Here is a 20,183-nt window from a genome sequence, read left to right on the forward strand (position 1 = left end):
ATACCACAGGAACTCAGTGTATCAAATTTTAATTGGATGTTCCAAGAAAAAAGTGCACCCCAATAATAGTAAAGGACCGCACAAAGTGCCAACTTCTCACTTTGAGCCTCGAGATTTACTTTGAGCCAAGTTTTTTCCTCTGCCTGATTGCTGTACAGTAGCAGGAGTAGCAGGGGCTCCTCGTTGCTGAGGAGGAGTATGCCATGGCCAATGCTCTTACTCCAATGTCATCATCAGTGCTGTGTTGTTGGTGTTTGGAACCCACTTTATAACTGCTGTGGGAACCTGTCTGTGTCTGCACAAGGAGATGTGTTTGTTCCCTTTCACAGAAGTCTGGGATATTTTTTGTGTTAAATCGTGCAGCAGACATAACAAAACAACTTTTATCACTGTAAAAAGCATTGCTTCCTTATTTGTATGCCATAGCATATTGTTGTTTAGCATTCAGCTTTGGATTCCTAGTATTTTAGAGAAGTATTTCCAAATAAACAAAACCAATGGGAGACTGGTGGTAGTTTTAAGCGATTGAGTATCTTTCAGTGTTGAAACATGTTTGATACAGGCACAGAAAGAGCCATTAATGCCTATTTATGGTCTATTTTTAGAGTAATGCCAAGCAATTACTATTCCTATGACTCAAGCACCCAGGCTGAATTCTAGCCAGCCAATAAAAGATTTTTGTAGTGCCAGAGAGACTCTTCAGCAGATTTGGAATAAAATACGAATCAGCAGTTAGCATGATAAAGCCAAGCACACTAACTGAGTTTCTGGAGCTCTTGATAACTTAGGAAACATTCACACTGGAAAATCAGACAGATACCAGCATGTTGGTGCAACACTGCTGGCTTTGTGGTGTCTGGGGCTACGTACAGTTAGGGTGCAGGGAAAGGCTGGAAATGAACTCACCAGACTACACTCCATATTTTTACTCTCAGCAATGAAGTATGTGAGAGATACCGTTGTGAGGTTTCCTGCAGAGACATGAGACAAAGAGAGATGGACAGATACATGTGGTGGCAAACACTCTAAGAAGTGAACCCATGTTCACAAAAATCCCTTGCCCTCACACACTCAGGATCTTTCTTTCCTTTCTTCCCATTTGGTCATTAAACAAGCCAAAGACTTGTTTTCTTTCTTTCCTCAGTTGTGCTGCTCCTGACACGCCTTTTCTCCCCAATGTCTAGTTTTTGTTTCCATCCTTTTCTTGTTTCAGGATGCTGCTGGGAATAGTGCTGCAGCACAGGTCTGGGCAAGGCAGCTGCAGACACTCAGTACCTTCTGCCAGATAAGCCCTTCAGCATCATACACGTGTGTTGCCCCAGAGTAATTCCAGACTGTTTAATCATTTCTGGAGGGCAGTGGGGGAGTGATTTTTGTGTCTGAATGATGGCAGTGAATATCAGGATACCTGAGCTAGCTATAGGGGAATGGCAGATTAAGAGAGAGGGTACACAGGAGACCCCGTATCCTTTTGGAGCCACAGGAGAGGCCAGGCAAGATACCTGAGGGTGCCTAAATGGCACCTCTGCTTAGACACTTTGTAAGTTGTAGGTTAACCACCTCATAAGGGAAAGAAGTCCTCCGTACAGTGAAAAAATTATGCCCTGCTGTCGAGACTTCATAAAAATCATTTTAGGCTAAGAAAGCAAAAAGGAAGCAGGCAAGGAAACTAACAACCTTGCTTTCATAAAGCATTTATTTTTTTATTTGAAAACATGATACAGGCATTACATTGCCACAGCCAGTCCATATAGGTGCATGCAAATATCAAAATGGAGAAAGGTTTGTTCAGCTTTTCAATGCAGGATATGGGGTTGGGATTTTGTTTGCTTGGTTTTGGTTTTGGTTCATATTTTCATCTGTGTTGTCAAGATTAGTGTGCTTTATTATGGCATTTAACAATAAAATCCTACCCATGGGGTAAAATTTGTATTTGTAGCTAGCTCAGGAATACTAGATGGTTTTAAAAAAAAATGAAAGAAAATGATACTACACGCTTGTCAAAATGTTAATAGCACAAGTTAGCAATCTCTACACTATACACTGAAACGTCTTCTTATGACACAGTGGTGCAAAATTTTCAATTGCTTGGTCTATCCTTGTGTGTTTTGAAACTTGATAGCTGGAACAAAGACAAGGTCTGTCTCCCAGTGAAGGTTTTAATCCAGTAGCAGAAAATTACATCAGTCTTGCTAAGGGCTGCTCAGAGTCAGCAGTGTAACAGAGTTTCAGTTTGTTCAGGTATGGAGCTACACAGAGCCAGAGATGTCCTCGGAAAGTAGCTGCCGGTGAGAGCTGAACCTTTGCTGGTGTGTGCTGAGGTCTCCAGCTGCAGAAAACAAGCTGGTAAAAGTTATCCTTTCCTTTACTAGACCTCAGTTTTTCAGTCAACACAGTCACTTGTAAAGCTAAACTACTGATTTCCTTTGAGGTCCATCCAGCACCAGCACACTGGTGCTAATCCAAGTATCCACCCGGTGTAACGGGAGACGCTGACGGTGAAGCATCCCCCGCACTTTGCACATCAAACTCCTCCTGTGTGACCAACACAGGGGATGGTGGCTGGGCACAGAGGACACGCCGAAACATTCATAACACGTTTGTGCAATGGAGCCTTTTAAATAGCCTATAATAAGTGCTTCAGATGGCACCTCTCAGCCACCTGTGGATCGCAACCCTTGTATGTAGAAACTCCCAGCCCAGTCACCTGGCCAGGAGGAGCCTCCAGCTCAGCTGTTTCTGAGAAGACTGCAACAAACATCTACAAGTTAGTGTCAGAAAAATGAGGAGGGGGAGGTGGAAGGACTACAAACATTTGGCTTAAAAATAAATACTATTAATGAAATTAACCAAAACAATTATGCAAAGGCAGTAATTGTAAACATGAAACAAACACACACGCACACAGTCCTCGAGGTTCTCAGACCAACACGGGGACTAATGTTCAGAGAAAGGTATTTAATCAGTATAAAAGGTAGCAAAATAGACTGAGATGACAGGTGCCCACCAGTGTGCCTCTGGGTACCCAAAGGAGCCATGGTGGCTGTGGCCAGAGCCCTGGCTCCTGAGGAATGTATGAAGCCCATCTCAACTCAAAGCTCTCCCAGGGCTTCACATGCAGATGCTTGCTGGCCACTCTGCATGAGGGCTTCACCCGACCATGCACAGGAACTTCAACCCCACAGACCTTACCCTGAAGTATCAGGTAATCTTTCTTGTGTAGTTTTGAGTTTTTTTTTTCCTTTGAATCCTGTATGATTTAGACTTTCCTTAATATCCCCAGAATACGGGCTGCATTTCCCCGTGGGAATCTTTTATTTTTTGAAATCCTCAGTGGTTTAAGAGAAGAAGCTTGGAAAGATGAATGCTAAAAAGATGAAATAAAACTGAAGGCAGAATAAAAAAAATAATTATAAAAAATAGTTATGAGTTTGAAATCAAACCATTTTAACTGAATTTTATGCCAGTTTTGGGCATGGTTTGGCAATACTGCAGACCCTTTCCTCAGCTGCAGCAGGACCCTGGCAGGCAGCTTAAACACAGTGGGACCGAAATCACCTCTTCTGCTCCTCCACACTAAAAATAAGATACATCATCCTTCTGCTGTTCAATAGTATTTTGACTTTTGCCACTTCATGTATATTATGCTTACCTACTTCTTCCAGTCTGCTTCAGGAAATTCCCTTCTATATTAAAGCAGGATAGATGCATGTTACCTCAATAGAAATCTGTCCTGCTTGGTTGAACTGTGTGGCCTTTCTAATCTCCACAGTACAGATTGATTTTTTTTTTTCTTTTAAAAATATAAATGGTAAATTGTATTTTTCAAACATGAAGCCTACTTTTTTGCTCGAGACAGAATTCTTCAGTGGAATAACATTCAAATCAAATTCATCTTCAATGCCCACAGGCAAAACATTCACCAACTCTGCCATAAACTCCATTTTCAAGTACGATGAATGTGTGCACACTTTTACAGCATTACTGTGTACTTCTTAAACTCCTTCCTTTTGAAGATCCTGAAGCATTTTAAAATAACTTGTTCCCGTAGCACCCCTGTGAGGTAGGTAAAATATAATTATTCCTGTATATACAGTTAGGGAAACTCAAGCCACACAGAAGGCAAGTCATGCCCCAGGACCACACAGAGATGTGGCAGATCTGTGAATAAAACTAAGCTCTCCTGGATCCCTACCCTATCTATGTAAGATCATCTCTCCTTCCTTAATTTTAAATTAAAAATGGATGATGGATGTTGAAATAATGATTTCCTTTTATTGGGCTCTCAAAAGAGCATACAGGCAGAGATGGATTTTTCGTGATGGTGACTAAGATTTCCTCCATTCTGATAAGGCTTCTGGAGCAGAATTGTGGAGCACACCCTTACTATTTTCCTGTGTCCCCAGGAATGTAAGAAAATTGCTGACTTCTTCTGCTAGTTCTGTAGTTAATGAAAAATAATTGGCTGCACCCTGCCAGTATGAATGCCTTAGCACTACTGCAGCAACACCAGCAGATAGTCCAGTCTTTCTGCTCATGAATTCCTCGCTTAATCTTCCTGATTTTTACAATTTGTGGGGTTTGGCAGAAAAACTCTCACATATTTCTAAATAGCTATTGTTAAAATATTGAACCACAGGAGACTAAGCAAACTGGAACAGCAGAAGGTGCCCTCAATGCACTGAGCATCTAAAATAACTGTCCTGATCCGTGTGACGTCATCTTACCACAGAGTGGTATAATACATAAGAAACTAGAAAACGTGTTTTTCTTTTTACAGATTAAAATTTAAAAAGTAAGAAATCTGTGTTGTCACAACTACAGAGAAACTAACTCCCTGTCACCTGATGCAGAACCTCAGCTGCTAGGAAATCTGCCATGGATCATAGAGAGGTCGATGTTTGAGTTCTTCACTTCTGCAAATATAGAAAGGCTAAAACACTCGCCTTATACCTATTCCTAGAATAGAGACAGATATTGTAAGTTGTCCCTTCTCTGGATTCATGGAACAGATTACCTAGAAAGGGCAACTAGACAGATAGCAAAAATGAATCCATTGTCTTTCCCTCACCAAATCCCAAGGTACTAGCAAAAATGCGTCAGGGTGTTGCCATCACGAGTAACCCATCTATTTTGTGCAATCAAACAAATCTTAGAGAGAAATTAACAGTGACTGCACAAGTGTGTTTGCTGTAAAAAGGCAGATTTTCCACAACTGATGTGGCTTAGGTGTAATCTCTCTCAGTGGGTGCAGACACACCCTTTGATGAACTTATTTTTGTAATTTCAGCTTATATATTGAATACCTTCCACAGGTAGTTTGACATTAACTGATTCATAGACAGCAGTTTGTATTGCAAACATGCTGCTTGTATCGTAAACGAGGGACTGGCATCTCCTTGCAATGAACACACAATTCATTTGTATTTTTATGAGCTTTCCTTATTTGCTACCTTGCATCTCACCGGTGTAACTGCACCTGGTAAATACCTTTCTCTATGTACAATACAGAGATAATGGATATACGAGCTCCACTGAATCATCAGCAGGTGATCAACAGCCCTGGGTTTAAGCAACTCTAACGTGAGGCTCCTCTTCTGTCTCCTGCCCCAGGCTGGTGTATGTTACCGAAGGCTCCAGCTGGCCAGTGGCTGGCAGGTCTACAACAGGTCCTGAAGGGTTTCGAAACTGCTTGTACACCCGAGGATCCTGGGCTACGTAGGTGGACGTGGAAGAGTAGAGCACTAGCCCAACAAGGATAGTGAAGAATGACAACAAGTAAAGTCCTGAAAACTAAGCAGAAATAGGAGTAGAGTCATTAGACACAGCACCAGTTATTCTGAGCTCATGAAGACCCACCCACAGACAGGGGTACTAGGCATAGATCCTTCCTTTGGCACGCACCACACAGAACAAACCTCTTATCCCTGGGATGTCAAATTTTAATGGTAATGTCTCTTTGAAAGTTTATTTGCTCCCACAAAGTCTGCTGTCTTCCATAACCAACAGCTAACTGGTGCCTTCCCATGGCTCAGTCATACTTAATATTGACCAGGTGGAACTTGGGAAAGCTGGGCTCTGGTCACAGATCCAAAGATGCTTTTTTTGTGCTTTTAGACAAGCCAAGCACTTTTCTGAGTCCAAGTTTCTCTAGCTCCAGTGTGGGGTACTATAATGTACAGTTGTCTGACAGGTAGTGGACAAATCTGGAGCAAATTATAGCTAAACCATGTCCAGGATGTATAACATGCTGTTGGTAATATAAAAATAAATAAACGTTTAGAACACATAAACTTTTAAAATATGCATTTTAATAAACGGATTTTAAAAGCCCACCTACAGCTTCTCTTGCTTGTATAGAGAAGGCAGATGCTAGGCATGAGTTTGGATGGGATGAACTTTAGCTGTGAAACATGCTCTGGGCTGACCTCAAGGTTTGAAAGTATGTATGGAGGGCAGCTAACAGAAGGCTCAAGAATACATCTTTGGGCACACTGCTCCACTAGATCTGAGGTCAGCCTGAATTTTCTGACGTATCCAGACTCAGTGTGCCTGGACTAAAAATACAACAGAAATAACCTTTTTGGCAATATCTTAGTCAATGCAGATAAATGTAAAGGTTTCAAAGTACAGACCATTGGATGTTAGCTTTAGATACTGGGTTCCTGCAATAAGGCACACAAAAATGCCTCTAAGACCATACAACTTGTCTCCCAGTCCTAGACTACGAGTATTCTCTTCTTGCATGCTGTGTGTCAGAAGCCATGAAGGACAAACTGCAACGCCAACTTGTTAGTAAGGATATAGAACTGATTTGTATTTAATGGGACTTTAAAACGTGCCTGTATTCTGCAACTGTCAGGGATCCGTACTTGAACACCAACCAGCTGCAACCTGTTATTAGCTGCTTCACTTGACTATTTTGCATAAATGTGTCTGCAGGTCTGTTTTTTAATCCTGACTATGCCAGTTTGTTTCCTCCAGATCACTTTAACACAGCACAAAATTGATAGACTGGGCTATATTATCTTGGAAGCTTTTTAGTGTTCTGCCTTTTATTTTTAAAGAACTAATCATGGTGGAGAAAGCAACATTTAATTAAGCTAATTTTGTAGTGATGCTAATTTGTTGCCATTTAATAAACCTACAAAACCTGCATCCAATTCCTGCCTGAGGAAGAATTTCACTTTTTTTTCCAGAATCCACAGTATGTTTGAGAGCTTTGGACATGTAACCCACGGTGATATATCTGTATGTGTTTTTGTTTTCCACAGCTAGTGTGCATATTGTAGAGGGAAAGGACCATAATGGGGAAAGTTTAAAATGTGTCAGAAAGATTACAGGGTAGGAAGAGTTCTGCTTTTCATCAGCTGTTCATTGCTTTTTCCCAGGAATGTCACCAGGTCTTCACGTGTCATCTGGCAGCATGATCTGATGCTATCATCCAGCTGTCCCACCAGCCACAAAGACAGTGCCAAGCTTCACCCTTGCATCAGCTGAAGGATTCCTTCCATGTGCCACAGCTCTGAAAGGTTTAGGCTTAGATCTCCCCCATGTGGCAATCAAACCAAAGTCAATAATTTCAAAGCATTTTCCAATTGATTTCCAGCCCCTTCTTCCCCCCATTTTCAGTTAAATTTTGCCCCCAGCCCTTTCTCCCCACTTTGTCTTTGCATGTGATTTGGGTACCACTTGGCAGCAGTGGACATGACTAAGCCAAAGCAAAACCTAGGAGCCAAATGCATTGAGTTTCCCAAGCCAGGAGTTAGTTCCCTAGTTTTCCACTGTCCCTCCTTCCCACTTTATGCCTGAATTTCTCACCCCAGGCAGCTGGTTGGCTTGCTGCACTGTACAACCAGAGAGCCAGCCAGATTTTTTATTGCCTTGTGTCCTGCTATGAGGAATCTGTGGAGCTTCCAGTTGCTAAATGTGCTCTTTTTCTTGCTCTTGGAGCTGCTCAGCCAAAACCAATTCAGTTTTGCTTTAATTTGTGGCTCCAGCTCTACCATATACCCCTTCTCCTGGCCATACCTCTCATTCCTCTCTCAGGAACTTCCTGCCAGTGGCCTCTTTTGCCCAATAATAGTCCCTCCATGGCAGTGTCTCACCCCCAGTAGCAACTCTCCAGCCTGGGAGAAAGGGTTTGGACAAGCTGGGGGAAATCTAAACAAAGGCCTGTGAATCTTTCGTCTTTAATATCTATGCACAGCTGGTGTAAAAAGACCTGGAACCTGACAGCCCTGTAACAATTCCATCTTTACCTTCCTTAGAAACAGGTTAAGGTTCAGGCTGAATTGTTTTCTGCAGCAGCTCTTTGCAGCAGCTCTCTGCAGCACTGAAGTAGAAGGTTGCTAGTAAGGTTAATGCAGGAATATATATACTGCAGGTATATAAGAAATCTCTGGGCTTTGTCAGTACTCTGTCAGACTGACTCAAAGCCCATTGAAATCAGTAAGTATTTTGCTCCTATTAGAATGGCAGTGAATCCAACAGTGTGATGAAAGGATGCAGACTTGGTCCATCAAATACAACATTTGTTGTTCTGTTTACTGTGTTCCTCAGACTCTAGCTGAAATCTTTGTACTTTATTGAAGAGGGGACTTCTTGTATTTTGTTGAAGGTAGGATTTCCAGGCACACTCTACTGCTATGTCTACATGTAGGCTTAGGAGTTTTTTCTTATCTTGACCTGCAAACCTCATCTGCTGAAATTCACTATTAATAGACAGCAAAAGAAACATGCTGAAAAACAGCAGGAAGAGCTATTTCTAAGCAATGAAGTGAAGGAAGATCATTTTTCATTGCTACCCTCTACACTACTGCAGTACCAAACTGCAGGCTCTCAGCAAGTGTGTAATTCCTCTCTTTAGCTAAAAAGCAACTTGACGATGATATTGTGCTTCATTTTTCTGACTTATCTCTCATGTGCACAGAAACATATTTCCTCCAAGAAAAAATATTTTACAAATATCCAGGTTTGTACATCTCTTCAAATCCCACTTCCCTCCATGCTAAACAGGGTAACTGTAAACTATTCAAAGGGTAACACACTCAGAAATTGTTTAGCTCAGATTAGCCAATGGGTGTCACTAGAGTAAGCAACCAAAAAAATCCCCTTCATGTTTCTAGATCACTAAATAATTTTACTATAGATTTTGTACCTACACACAAAGTTACACACGTAGATAAGCTTGCTTCTCATGTAATTTATTGAAAGATCAGATGATTTTGTGATTAAATCTGACCTAACACTCTTGAGTCCTGGGTTTGAGTTTCAGTCTATGAATTTCTTTTGTGAATCAAAATAACTTTAGATAACCTTCAGTTTCTTACACATTTAAAAGAGACAGTAACACTTAGTTCCTGAAAAAAGATGGGTATGCAGAATAAAAATGGAAAATAGGGGTATCATCCTCTGAGGAGAAGGTAGAGATGTCCTTTGCAGAGAAAAACTAAGTGTCTTAGTTACAATAACATTTCACATTTCACCACTGACATGAGAGGCATCTTCCAAAAGTTACTGAGTTTTCAAACCAAATAGTTAAATCAGCTTTACAGATTTTACCATGGCTCTGATACCTGGATGCCTATAAATGCCTTCCGAAGCAAAAGTACTCAATATGGAATACACGAGGGTATTTGCAAACATTAAAAAATTAGTAAAACATAAAAACCAGGTCTTCTCTAGACATTATTTAGTACCTGTGGTGAAAGTAGCTTAGGTGCCTGTCAACTTTAAAATAAACATGCAAAGCAAAGCCTAGACAAATAGAACAAGATAACAAGATTTGCTCAGTCTATCAAAACCAACACTGATTCTGTGTAAGTGGATGTTTCTGGTATTTATCTAAGAGATGTTCCTTAGGGATAGAGTACTTGAATGCATTCCCCCAGCCAGGCCTGGCAGAAGAGCTAGTGGCACCTGATGGCTGAGCTGCAGGAGCAGGGGTCTTGCTGCTTGCTCCGACATGTGCTACTGCAGAACCCTGCCAGGAAACCACTGCTGAGGTTTCAGTAGGGCTGACCTTACTGAAATAAACTCTAGCTCTATTCTAGCTGACCTTACTGAAATAAAGAAAATACATGGTTAAATCAGTCTGACCTTCTGTTATCCACGCACAAATTCTTCTACATTAAAAAAGAACAGAACCTAAACATATCTGCAGTGTTTGGATTTGTTTTTTTTTCTTGATTGTTTGGGTTTGGTTGTTGTTTTTTTAAAAATAAAATACCTTACAACAGTGTTATATACAATTGTGGACAAAGTTTGCAAAACCCATTTGAAATTTAGCCTTTATATAGTATTTTTGTTCCAAGTGAATAAAAATTAGGCATTTTGGAAGAAGATTTCTAAAATTAAGAAGAACAACACATAGGCATCTGAAAATTTTTTTGGTTTTTTAAACCCAGAATAAGCTATGAAACCTTTAAACATTTACTCCCCACTAGTTCTTATCCCCTACTTCTTATCTCTCTGTGCAAAACTTGTCTTTCCTATGTTCTTAAGCCATTATAGTTAAAACACTACTACTATTTTGACTCTCAATTTCTGTGCTTAAAAGTAATCTAGTTGGAAAGATAGGTGCAAAATAAACTTCTTGATGGGGAACAAACAGTGCATCTGATTTCATTGTCTTGAATAGTGATAAAAAAATATTAGAGCAGATGAAAAAAAATAAGAAAAAATGTTCAGAAGACAGTAAATCCATGCCTGGTGTGGAGAAACCGAGCTGTTCTCCAGGACCCAGATCATGAATCTAGAGGGGAAAGCAGGATGAACAGACACAGAAGAATCACTGTATCACAGCGAGGTGACGTGATAAGTGACATGTTGCATAGATCAGGCAAACACTTTGAAAAAAGCCTCTGTAAGGAAAAGTACTACAGAAATTTTGTGGCCATTGCCCTGTGAAGAACTGCTGACAGGAGGTCACATTTATGGTCCTTTTTTCTAGCCAGCTGAGAGTACACAGGGAACTTCTTCTGCACTGACTGCTGCAGAGGAGATCTGAAGACAAGTAGTTCTGTCACACAGGTCCACATCCACGTTACCACTGATGCCAGGGCAAAACAATATCCAATGTGACAAAACCAGACAGATGCAAGTCTGCAGAGAAGCCCACACAGATGAAGAAACTCAGTGATTTGCTAATTTTGGGTTTTCACTCAGCTATCGTGGTAATGATTGTGACCCCTATTACAATGGTTATGAAAATGCAAATTCTCTTTTACCTGGTCCATTGAACTGGAAATAGTGTGCAGAGCAGGCTACTGGAGCTGAATCACTCTAACTCCATTCCTGTTTCACAGCAGCAGCTGTAGATGAAAATTCTTGGTAGGTAATATGAAGGCCAGCTTCTAGCCTATGGCAACCTGACTGTGCTTTTTAAGTCTTAAAAAGGAATTTTTTTATTAGGACTGACTGAAAATTTAGAATTGTCCTGTTTCACATATTCAGGGATAAAGTATGAAATGGAATAACCACCTTTCCCTCTACCTCCTATAGAAATTCTCTACATTTTGACAAAAATAAATAAAGAAATCAGGTCTATTAATCCAAATTTTAAATCTTAGAGGGAAGTGATCTCCTCAGAATTGCACTGATGACAAGGGACAAAAACGTAGAATTCATCAGTCCTCTATTCCTTTTGACACCCTCCATGCTCTCCAGACAGGCAATTCCCATCAACATCTTATTCCAGCCAGAGGGTCTGTTTTCCAAACTAATTCACTTTGCAGCATAAGCTGCACAGCCCATCAACGCCAAGACCAACAGGAGCTCCTGCACCGATTTATGTCTTTACCCCCCTGGGTAATTTCACACATGAGCACCTGAACGGGCTGAGCGAAGGGAGTCAAGACCAAATTTCTCTCATTATCTTTTACATAGCAGACAGACATTTCCACTTGGTTTGATGGAGAGACTGAGCTTCCTTTCACACTGTGTTCTATTTTCGCCTCCAACACAGCAAATGAAGCTGACCGCGACCGAGTGCAGAAGTTGCGCGGTGGGATGCAGACACCCTCCAGCCAGCAGCAGTACTGGGAAGAGGGGGGGCTCTGAGAGCTGTGAACTCACACAGGGCTCTCACTTGCATAGCTGGATATTACAGACATATGACTTCATTAATAGGAATGGGATCCAGCATCCTAGTCATATCTCACAGTGCTCCCTGGTGACTCCCTTGGCTCAGATCCATGAGGATCTGGACAAATTTGTCTGAGGCTGGGACTGTGACTCAAACTGTTGCTGACTATTTTTGTCCCAGCCTGTGAGGAAGATGTCTCTGTTTTTTCCTACCGGGGGAAAAAGGATGCTCCTTTTGGGATACAGACTCTGCCCTGCTCTTTATTGGGAGAATGATCTGCTGATGGTTCAGCCTCGATTATGGCTATCTACCTTCAACAGTGAGATATAAAGTCCTGACCTCTGGTTGATCACTAATCCCAGGTGAGAGTTATGGGCAGAATCCTTCCTAGGGATAAGTAAACATGTTTCCAAACATACTGCTAAATCAAGCTCTACGCAGGTGGTGATACATCTTTATCATCAATGGAAATTGGGGCGACCACCAACAGTGAAATGCAGTATTTTTTAATACTGCATTTTGTAAAATTGCAGTATTTTGTAATACCCAAACAGCACCAAACACCATAAGGGTTGCTGTGAATTTCCCAGACTGCATTTGAACAGATAAAACTCATCCATCTGAACCTTTATATGTCCTGCCAGTTCTCTCAGATCTTTAATCTAGAGACCCCTAGAGGGACGCAGCCCACTGAGATATGGTTTAGCATGCCTTCTCAGCTCTCCAAATGCAGAAGCTTGAATACCCAAGAAGAAGTGTTGGTCCTCTTGCTAAGAAAGGTACAAACGAGTGCTGGATATCTTCAGTAATGATGGTAACTTCTGGGCAGTGAGTATGTCCCCTACCAGCAGGATTGCATTGTCTTAACAGTTTAATGATCTCCAGGCATTTCCAAGGTGAACTGTGGTGATATTTCCTTGAGTGATTACTTAAGGCCCTATCTTGCCCCCAGAACACAGCTGGGATGCAAAGTGAAATTTGTAGCTAGTTCTTCCATATCTTTTTTCTTTTCTTTCCTGGCAGTTACTTAAGTATTTAACTGGATGAAGGAGGTTTGAGCTGAAGGGAATGTCTCAACACATCATTGTTGCCAGCCAGAATTCAAAGCAAGAAACATCTGTCTTGTTTCAACAACAGTGAAAATCTGACATCGGCCTCACTGACATTTGGTGAAAACAAAGAAGCCAAAGGAAGTTTTTTTGCTTCTGTCATTTCATGCATGAGAGAACAGCCATACTCCTCAATTCCTGCTGCCTGCTTGCATCCTCAATGTGCTCTAACTTGGATGAAATGCTGCCCATTGCTATGGCTTATACTGAATCACAAATGTTGCATAGAAATTGTGATGTGAGGTAATCATATGACACATTTTCTATATTTTCCAGTTGATTTTCAATGATCCTGTTCTACTGTTTGCATGTTTTACTATAGGTAGTGGTTCATGCCTTCTGTCATATAACAGCACCCTCTTTTTCAGCCCTTGCATGGTATTTGCTGAAGGGCACATTGATAAGAGAGTGGTAAGAGTGGTGAGTGGGGAAAGTCCTAAGCTCTTAGATTGTCTATATGGGTGAAAAAAGGAGGAGGGGGTTACTGTAAAACTGTCACCACAAATTCTGTTAAAATTTGGTAACCTTCAGAGTTTTCCTAGAATTTACTGGTGGAATAAAATAAACTTATAGAGAAAACATTTGGAGAAAAATCTCTGAGGTTGATGTAGGCAGTTGAAAGGCAAATACTGGTTTTGCACATATCTGTATGATTTCATGCTTCTCAAATGGTATAATTTGAAAATAAATCATAATAGGCTCCTTTTTCTAAATACGTGCCTGCAAGGGCAAAATGTTTGTGTGAAACGGCTTCTTTTCCTTTCCTGGAAGCCAGGAGAGATAGGAATGCTGCATCCTCTTCTGCTTCCCTTTGTTGCCTGTGCCATCAGATGTGGAGAAAAAAATGAGCCTGTGTTCAGTACCCCTGCAGTACCAGCAGTTTTTTCTAATTAAAAAGTGCAAGGTAGAATGAGTCCTGCAATCTGTTTTAATCTTATCTACATATGAAAGAGATTTTTATGTGAAGTTAAAACACCTATATTATAGTGCTCTAATTTGCTGTGAGCATCCTTACTGTGGGATTAGGGGGTTTCATTTCTCATTATCAGTCACTTGGCAAGACACTGGTAAAGCAGTTATCCTTTTAAATGTTCTTAATACAAAAAGGAGAAGCACAACAGAAACACTTGTAGAAAAGAAAAACAACTTCCCCTCCTCATTTTTACATTTCAGCATTCTTTGTTGGTTTGCTCTAAAAGCTGTCAGTTGCCATGTGTTTTTCTGGTTTGGTGTGTAAGTATTTAATATAGTAGAAGCTGTCTACTGTATTTGGTTACTAATCTATATGAGGCTAATTGTGTTGTGTGTTCAAATCCAAGGCTGCAATAATTGATTCATTTTGGATCCTTGGTTTCTATTTTTCTGTGGAATCTAATAATATATTCCTGTAGTAGTGCTCTCCCAGAATGGTGTTCTTCTATCTCAGTCATGCAAATGGGAAGCATTCCTACCCTGTGAAACAAGGAATATGCAGCTGCAGTTGCCCTTACCATGGGTGACTCTGTAAGCTGTTTGGAGGGAGTGTGCCACGGTTGCTTCTTATCAGTGTCTTTCATGGTCTTGTGCCTTTGCTGCAGGCAATATGAGGCCAAACTTTAGGAGCTCCAAGAGTTCTCAACTGAGTCAACTCACCAGACAGGTGCATGAGGGAATCAGAATGGAAAATATGTCCAAAGGTGTCAAATCCAACCCGCCCAATATGGTCTGCATACAGTGAGATCACATATTTCATCTGGCAAATACATCCCATCCTCCTGCAAGCATCATTAGGGTTTCTGTTCACTGCTCTCCAAACTATCTGAAGACTGCTCTGGAACCTCCCTGCTATGACAATGAAAGAATTTCCCTAATTTCTAGTCCAAATTTATGCAGTCTCATTTTCCACCCATATGTTCATATATCTTTAGCTCAAATAATTTTCCTTTCCTACCTGTGAATTTATAGATGAATTTGTATATGTTGAGGTACCACAGCCCTTCCTAGTCCCTCAGAAATCAAAGCTATGCTCCATACAACAAGCATTTTTCAGGATTTGCAAATTCCATGCATTGTTAGCAGACACACACTTTGTCTAGGCTTTGGAGCAGATAAGAGAGAAAGCTCTGTTTGGCCCTCTTTGAGCTCACCAGAACACCCTGCAGCTACAGCTGTCAGAGCGCTTTTCTGAGATAGTAAGTTGTCCTGCCCTCTGGCATTAGCACTTCTCCATTAATACTAGAAAAACCTACTGACCCATTTGGAAACAGCTTTGTCACAACCATGCTCAAATTCCTCCCATCTGTTGCCACAGACATTCCCTCACACTTTGTGCTTCACAGCATTTCTCAATGTCATCCAGTTCTTGTTGCCTGAATATTTTAATCCTCCCTCCTGCTGCGGGTGCCAAAGCTATTACTACAGTCACTACACAACAGCAGTCTTCAGACCAACTCTTTGGGACCTTCATCAGGGAGCTCCTTCTAGCAAGCTGTTCTCTCTCAGCACATTGCCTTGTCCTTTATCCTCATTAGCCAGTTTCTTACCTAGCTTCCGATCTTAATAGTGTTAATCCTGTTCCTTAGCTTAGCTGATAATTTTCTACAGTGCCCTCTATAAAAGCCTTGCAGATTAGATCTGCCATTCGACTTTTGTCTACAAAAATGTATTAAATTATCAGACAAGCATCAGATTTAGATAGGATGATTTACCTTTTGTGAATCAGGTTGCATTTTATCCAATTTTCCAGTTATCTCCATGTTCCTAATTATTCCTCCCTGGTGTTTACTTTTGATTTTAGTTTATTGCCTACTTTGTATACACTTCTTCCAACTGCTCATATTCCCAAGCCTGAAAGTATTCAGATTATTGTGTTCTGTTTCTACCTTTGACGTAGTAATTTCAGTTTCTATGAATTATTGTGCATTGTCTTCAACTCTCATCTGAACTGAATGTGACAGAAGGTCCAGATTTTGTTTTGGTGCTAGGCTAAAGGTTGTTTAATTTTGGCCCCTGCTGTCTTTGCATAGTTAATCTATTTCTTTTCTTCACATACAAGAAGAACTTTCTGCAGTTTGTTTCACTTTCTTCTTCATTGCCAAGCTTGGTTTACCTTTTACAGTAATTAGACCTTACTCCTTTTCACCTACATAGTAACAGGTTTGGGTTTGTTCGGGTTTTTTTGGTGATTATTCCTTACTCCTTGTTTTCTCTGTTTATTTTTAACAATTTTTTAAAACGGATGATTCATCCAGTTGCATCTGGAGCTCTCCACTATAACTTTTTGCCTTGTATTTAAGATTAAAGTCCAGATTACTTGAAGTGAAAGCTGTTTCAAAACTACTTCAGATTAATTCCAAGCCTTTTAAACACCTGAAAGAGCAGATACTCTTGCTTGCTAAACTTAACAGATGCAGGTGGTGGGAATAACTCCAGAAGTTTACTCCAGTTAATTAAGTTGCTTAGCAGCAGTGCTGATGACAAGCATCTATCCCTTATCATGGTTTTGAAAGCTTCCAGTTTGGTAGGAAGGGGGAGTTTAGACAAAAAGAGGATGCTTTTTGAAGAATTCATAGCAGTAAATAAAATATCCTACTGCTTAGATGGAAAGCATGTAGACGTGATGCCATCTGATGTTATATCTTCCTGTCCTCTACCCTTCATTTTGGTAGGAAATAGAAGGTAATTTGAATGCTTTACCCTTGTATGTCTGTAGCATTCATTGATTTGGCTGGTAGGAGGCACAACTGGAATAAGCACTTCAACCCAGTTAGTTAATCAAAACAGATTAATTAATTAATTTCCAATTTTGCATACACTTCTTTCTGGTGGTTCATGGACCATGTGAACAGCCAGGCATAATTCTTAACACACTTCCTAAATATTCTATCTTCTTTTCTGGTCACTTCTGGAAAAAAAAAAAAAGGTAATGCAGATTTGCATTTAACCCTTACCATTTACTTTAAAAAATGAACCTGTCTGCATCTCCGGGGAACTTCTAGACTTTGTCTCCATACGCTAAGGTGGAAACAGCATTCAATTTGAAGAATTATAATTTTAAAATCTTTATAGATTTTTCAGTAACTGAACCTTATTTCAGCTTTTGAATGCAGCTGCTGCTTTGCTAATTTATGACTTTTTTTTTTTTTTCTTTCCTGTCTCCTCTGGGTTGCAAATTATTGCTGAGGTATTTAACTCAACACATTCATTGTACTCCCTTGTCGACAAAAGTGTGCTTGACTTGGGAAATGCTAAGCTTCTCATTTAATTTCCCCCCCCCCAAATAATTATGAAACTAAGTCTCTTGGTCTTTGTTTCCATATTCATTGAGTATCATTTAGAAAAAGAAGTGTGATATTGGTAAGATGCAGCTCTTTTAATAGGATGTCTTTGTTATGTTTTTCTGTCTGAGCTTTTTCTTGTAATAATGAAAAAGGCAGTATTTGTTACAGTATTTTTTTTGCTTACTGCAGTTCACTCAAACCTTTTTTCTTATCCTCTTTTGTTGCGCATTTGTTTTCCTTCATTCCCCCAAATTTCCTTTTGCAGCCCACAGTCACCAACACCTTTAAAACACATACGGTTTACTGAAGATTTATCATTCAAGAATTGATTATTTCCAATAACAGTAAGATTTCTGCTAATAGGTCTGCACTTTCATATTGGGTAGGAATTATAAGCATTTCAACTATTACCTTCCACATTACTTCTACATTTGTGTTTACTACTTTTTCCAAAACACAATTTATTTCCCTCAGAGTGTAAGAATTGAACTTCATAATGTACTCTGTGGTATATTTAAAAGATCTCTGAACAACTTTTTCCTTATATTAAAACACAAAACTAATGCAAACAAGTTAATGTGAAATGACTGTTATTCGTCTCTAAGTGCCCAAAGCCCATTGTAATGACACTTGGCTTTTTGCATTTAAGTTAATGATACCCGAGTCTTAACTCCAAATGAAAAAAACTGATGGATGGAGGCCTTATGCTAAAGGTAGGAATACCATTGCAAATTCCACCAGCACAATGCATTTGCCTCCCTTTGGCTACTCTAGTGCTCATGTGTCTGAAGCTTTGTTGAGCCCAGGGGCAAGGGGTGGAGACAGAAGAGACTAGTGGGATCACCTCTCCTGACTGCAGACAGCAGTGACTTCAAATTACATACAAAATGCAACAGCATTCTGAATTACACGCAGCTCCAGTTCCCTAACTATTCCTCCCTAGTTCCCTAAACACTGCTCCCCTTCGCTACCCCTGTTAAGACAGAAGTGAAAACTTGGGGATGACGGACTCAGAATTCTGCAAGGTGTTAAAATTCAAGTCCCATGACAGTGACTTGAATTACCTTAGTCAAGTAATCAAAGTATATTCCTGTTTATTTATCCATGTTCAACTCACTCTCCAAAGACAATTCTTTGTTCAAAACAATTAAGAAAGTATATTTTATAACAACTGAAAGCAATACCAATCCTCAGTGTAGCATTGTTCATACAGAGGAATGACAATTTTGGAAACTTATAACTTCTTTTATTAAAAATTAGAGAAAACTAATAGTTTCTAGGACTTAAAACCTTTGTTTACGATTTTGTTTGAAAAGTAACAACTTCTCTCTATAAGATAAACCACTTTCCTGGTGCATTGTAGGTCAGAGTACCTAAGTAGTTCATTGCAAGCAAGTCTGACCATCAATTTAAGTAGGTTACAAAAGCAGATACACTGTTTCTTGTCTTTCCCTGGGGGCTGTCTGTGAACTGGCTGATTTTATACATTTGTTTACTACAGTTAACTTCTACATTCTTTTTTTCACTTCATGTATTCTTTTGAGTAGTCACCATCCATTAGGCAATCTACTATCCAATATCACCAAAGGCAGAACTCAGTCACACAGTGGTACTTTTTTTCCCCCCTTGACTGGTTGGCTTGTCAGTATAAACTACTTCTTACTTCAGTCTGAAATTGGTTCTATTTAGTGATCTCAAGAGTTTCTACTGGCTTCAAGCCCCTTTCATAAAAATGATAATTTACTACCTTACACATGTATTTAAAAAGAGTATAAATGTGTCAAATTGAAAAGATCTTTTGAAGTCGCAAACAAACCTTTTAACATTTTAACACTTAAACTATGCAGGAAGATGTGATACTGAGACATAAAAATATTGGATTCAAAAGCTACACATGATAAAGAAGAAGGAGAAATTGAGAAATAAAAGAAATAACATTGATATAAAAACCCAAAACCCTAACTGAGTAATAATAAGGTATGCAGCAGCGAGGCATGGAATAGTGCTGTTATCAGTAAGCCCTGTTAACTAGACATTCACAAAGAATATTAAGAAATCTAAATTACATAGTTAAGAGCAAGGGCAAGGGAGGCAAGAGACCAGCATGGCTGAGTCAAGACATGCTGGTCAAACTAAAAGGCAAGATGGAACTACACAGGCAGTGGAAACAGGGACCGGTATCCTGGGAGGAGTATAGGGATGTTGCCTGGTTGTGTAGGGATGAGGTTGGGAAGGCCAAGGTGCAGCTGAAGTTTATAGGTCCCTTCCAACCCAAGACATTCTATGATTCTGTGATTCTAGGAGAATATAAACCCATGCATATGTAGGTAGGTAGATCATCTTCTGGCTGTTCTCCTACTGTAATTGTGAAGTAGTTTCTGGTTAGGAAACCAAAACATTCCTCTGTAATTAGAGAAGAAAAAATTCCTCAACTGAGATGCCACATAGAAACTGAAGGTCCTTCAAAAACAGAAATCCTGCATTTACTTCTTTTATGAAATACCTAATGCTGTTGTTTCTAAAACACGGTTTCCTTGCTGGAAACTCTGGCAACTGCTGACTGCAGCTGTGAGGATTATCTCTGTGGCAGATGCCTGGGAGCCATAAAAGCTCCTTCTTTGGCTTCTGGGCTGCCTAATGCAGAACTGAGATTCATTCTCTGGCTTCCAGAATCCATGAGTAACTCGTGTTTTCTCATGTCTGAGATCTTCCAGTCCTAGAATACGT

At 40.1% G+C, this 20,183-nt stretch overlaps 1 protein-coding gene across 1 annotated transcript in view; it reads right to left on the reverse strand.

The window, feature by feature from the left end:
- Positions 1-1,680: 1,680 nt before the first annotated feature.
- The window catches only part of SLC35F1 (solute carrier family 35 member F1), a 244,956-nt gene continuing 226,453 nt past the window's right edge, over positions 1,681-20,183 (reverse strand). Inside the window, exon 8 of the mRNA XM_051615587.1 lies at positions 1,681-5,793. Within this exon, the coding sequence (XP_051471547.1) occupies positions 5,569-5,793 (225 nt within the window). The 3' untranslated portion in view covers positions 1,681-5,568. The remainder of the gene's footprint in view (positions 5,794-20,183) is intronic.

Source organism: Apus apus, chromosome 3 (genome assembly GCF_020740795.1).
Source record: "Apus apus isolate bApuApu2 chromosome 3, bApuApu2.pri.cur, whole genome shotgun sequence".
Classification (NCBI taxonomy): domain Eukaryota; kingdom Metazoa; phylum Chordata; class Aves; order Apodiformes; family Apodidae; genus Apus; species Apus apus.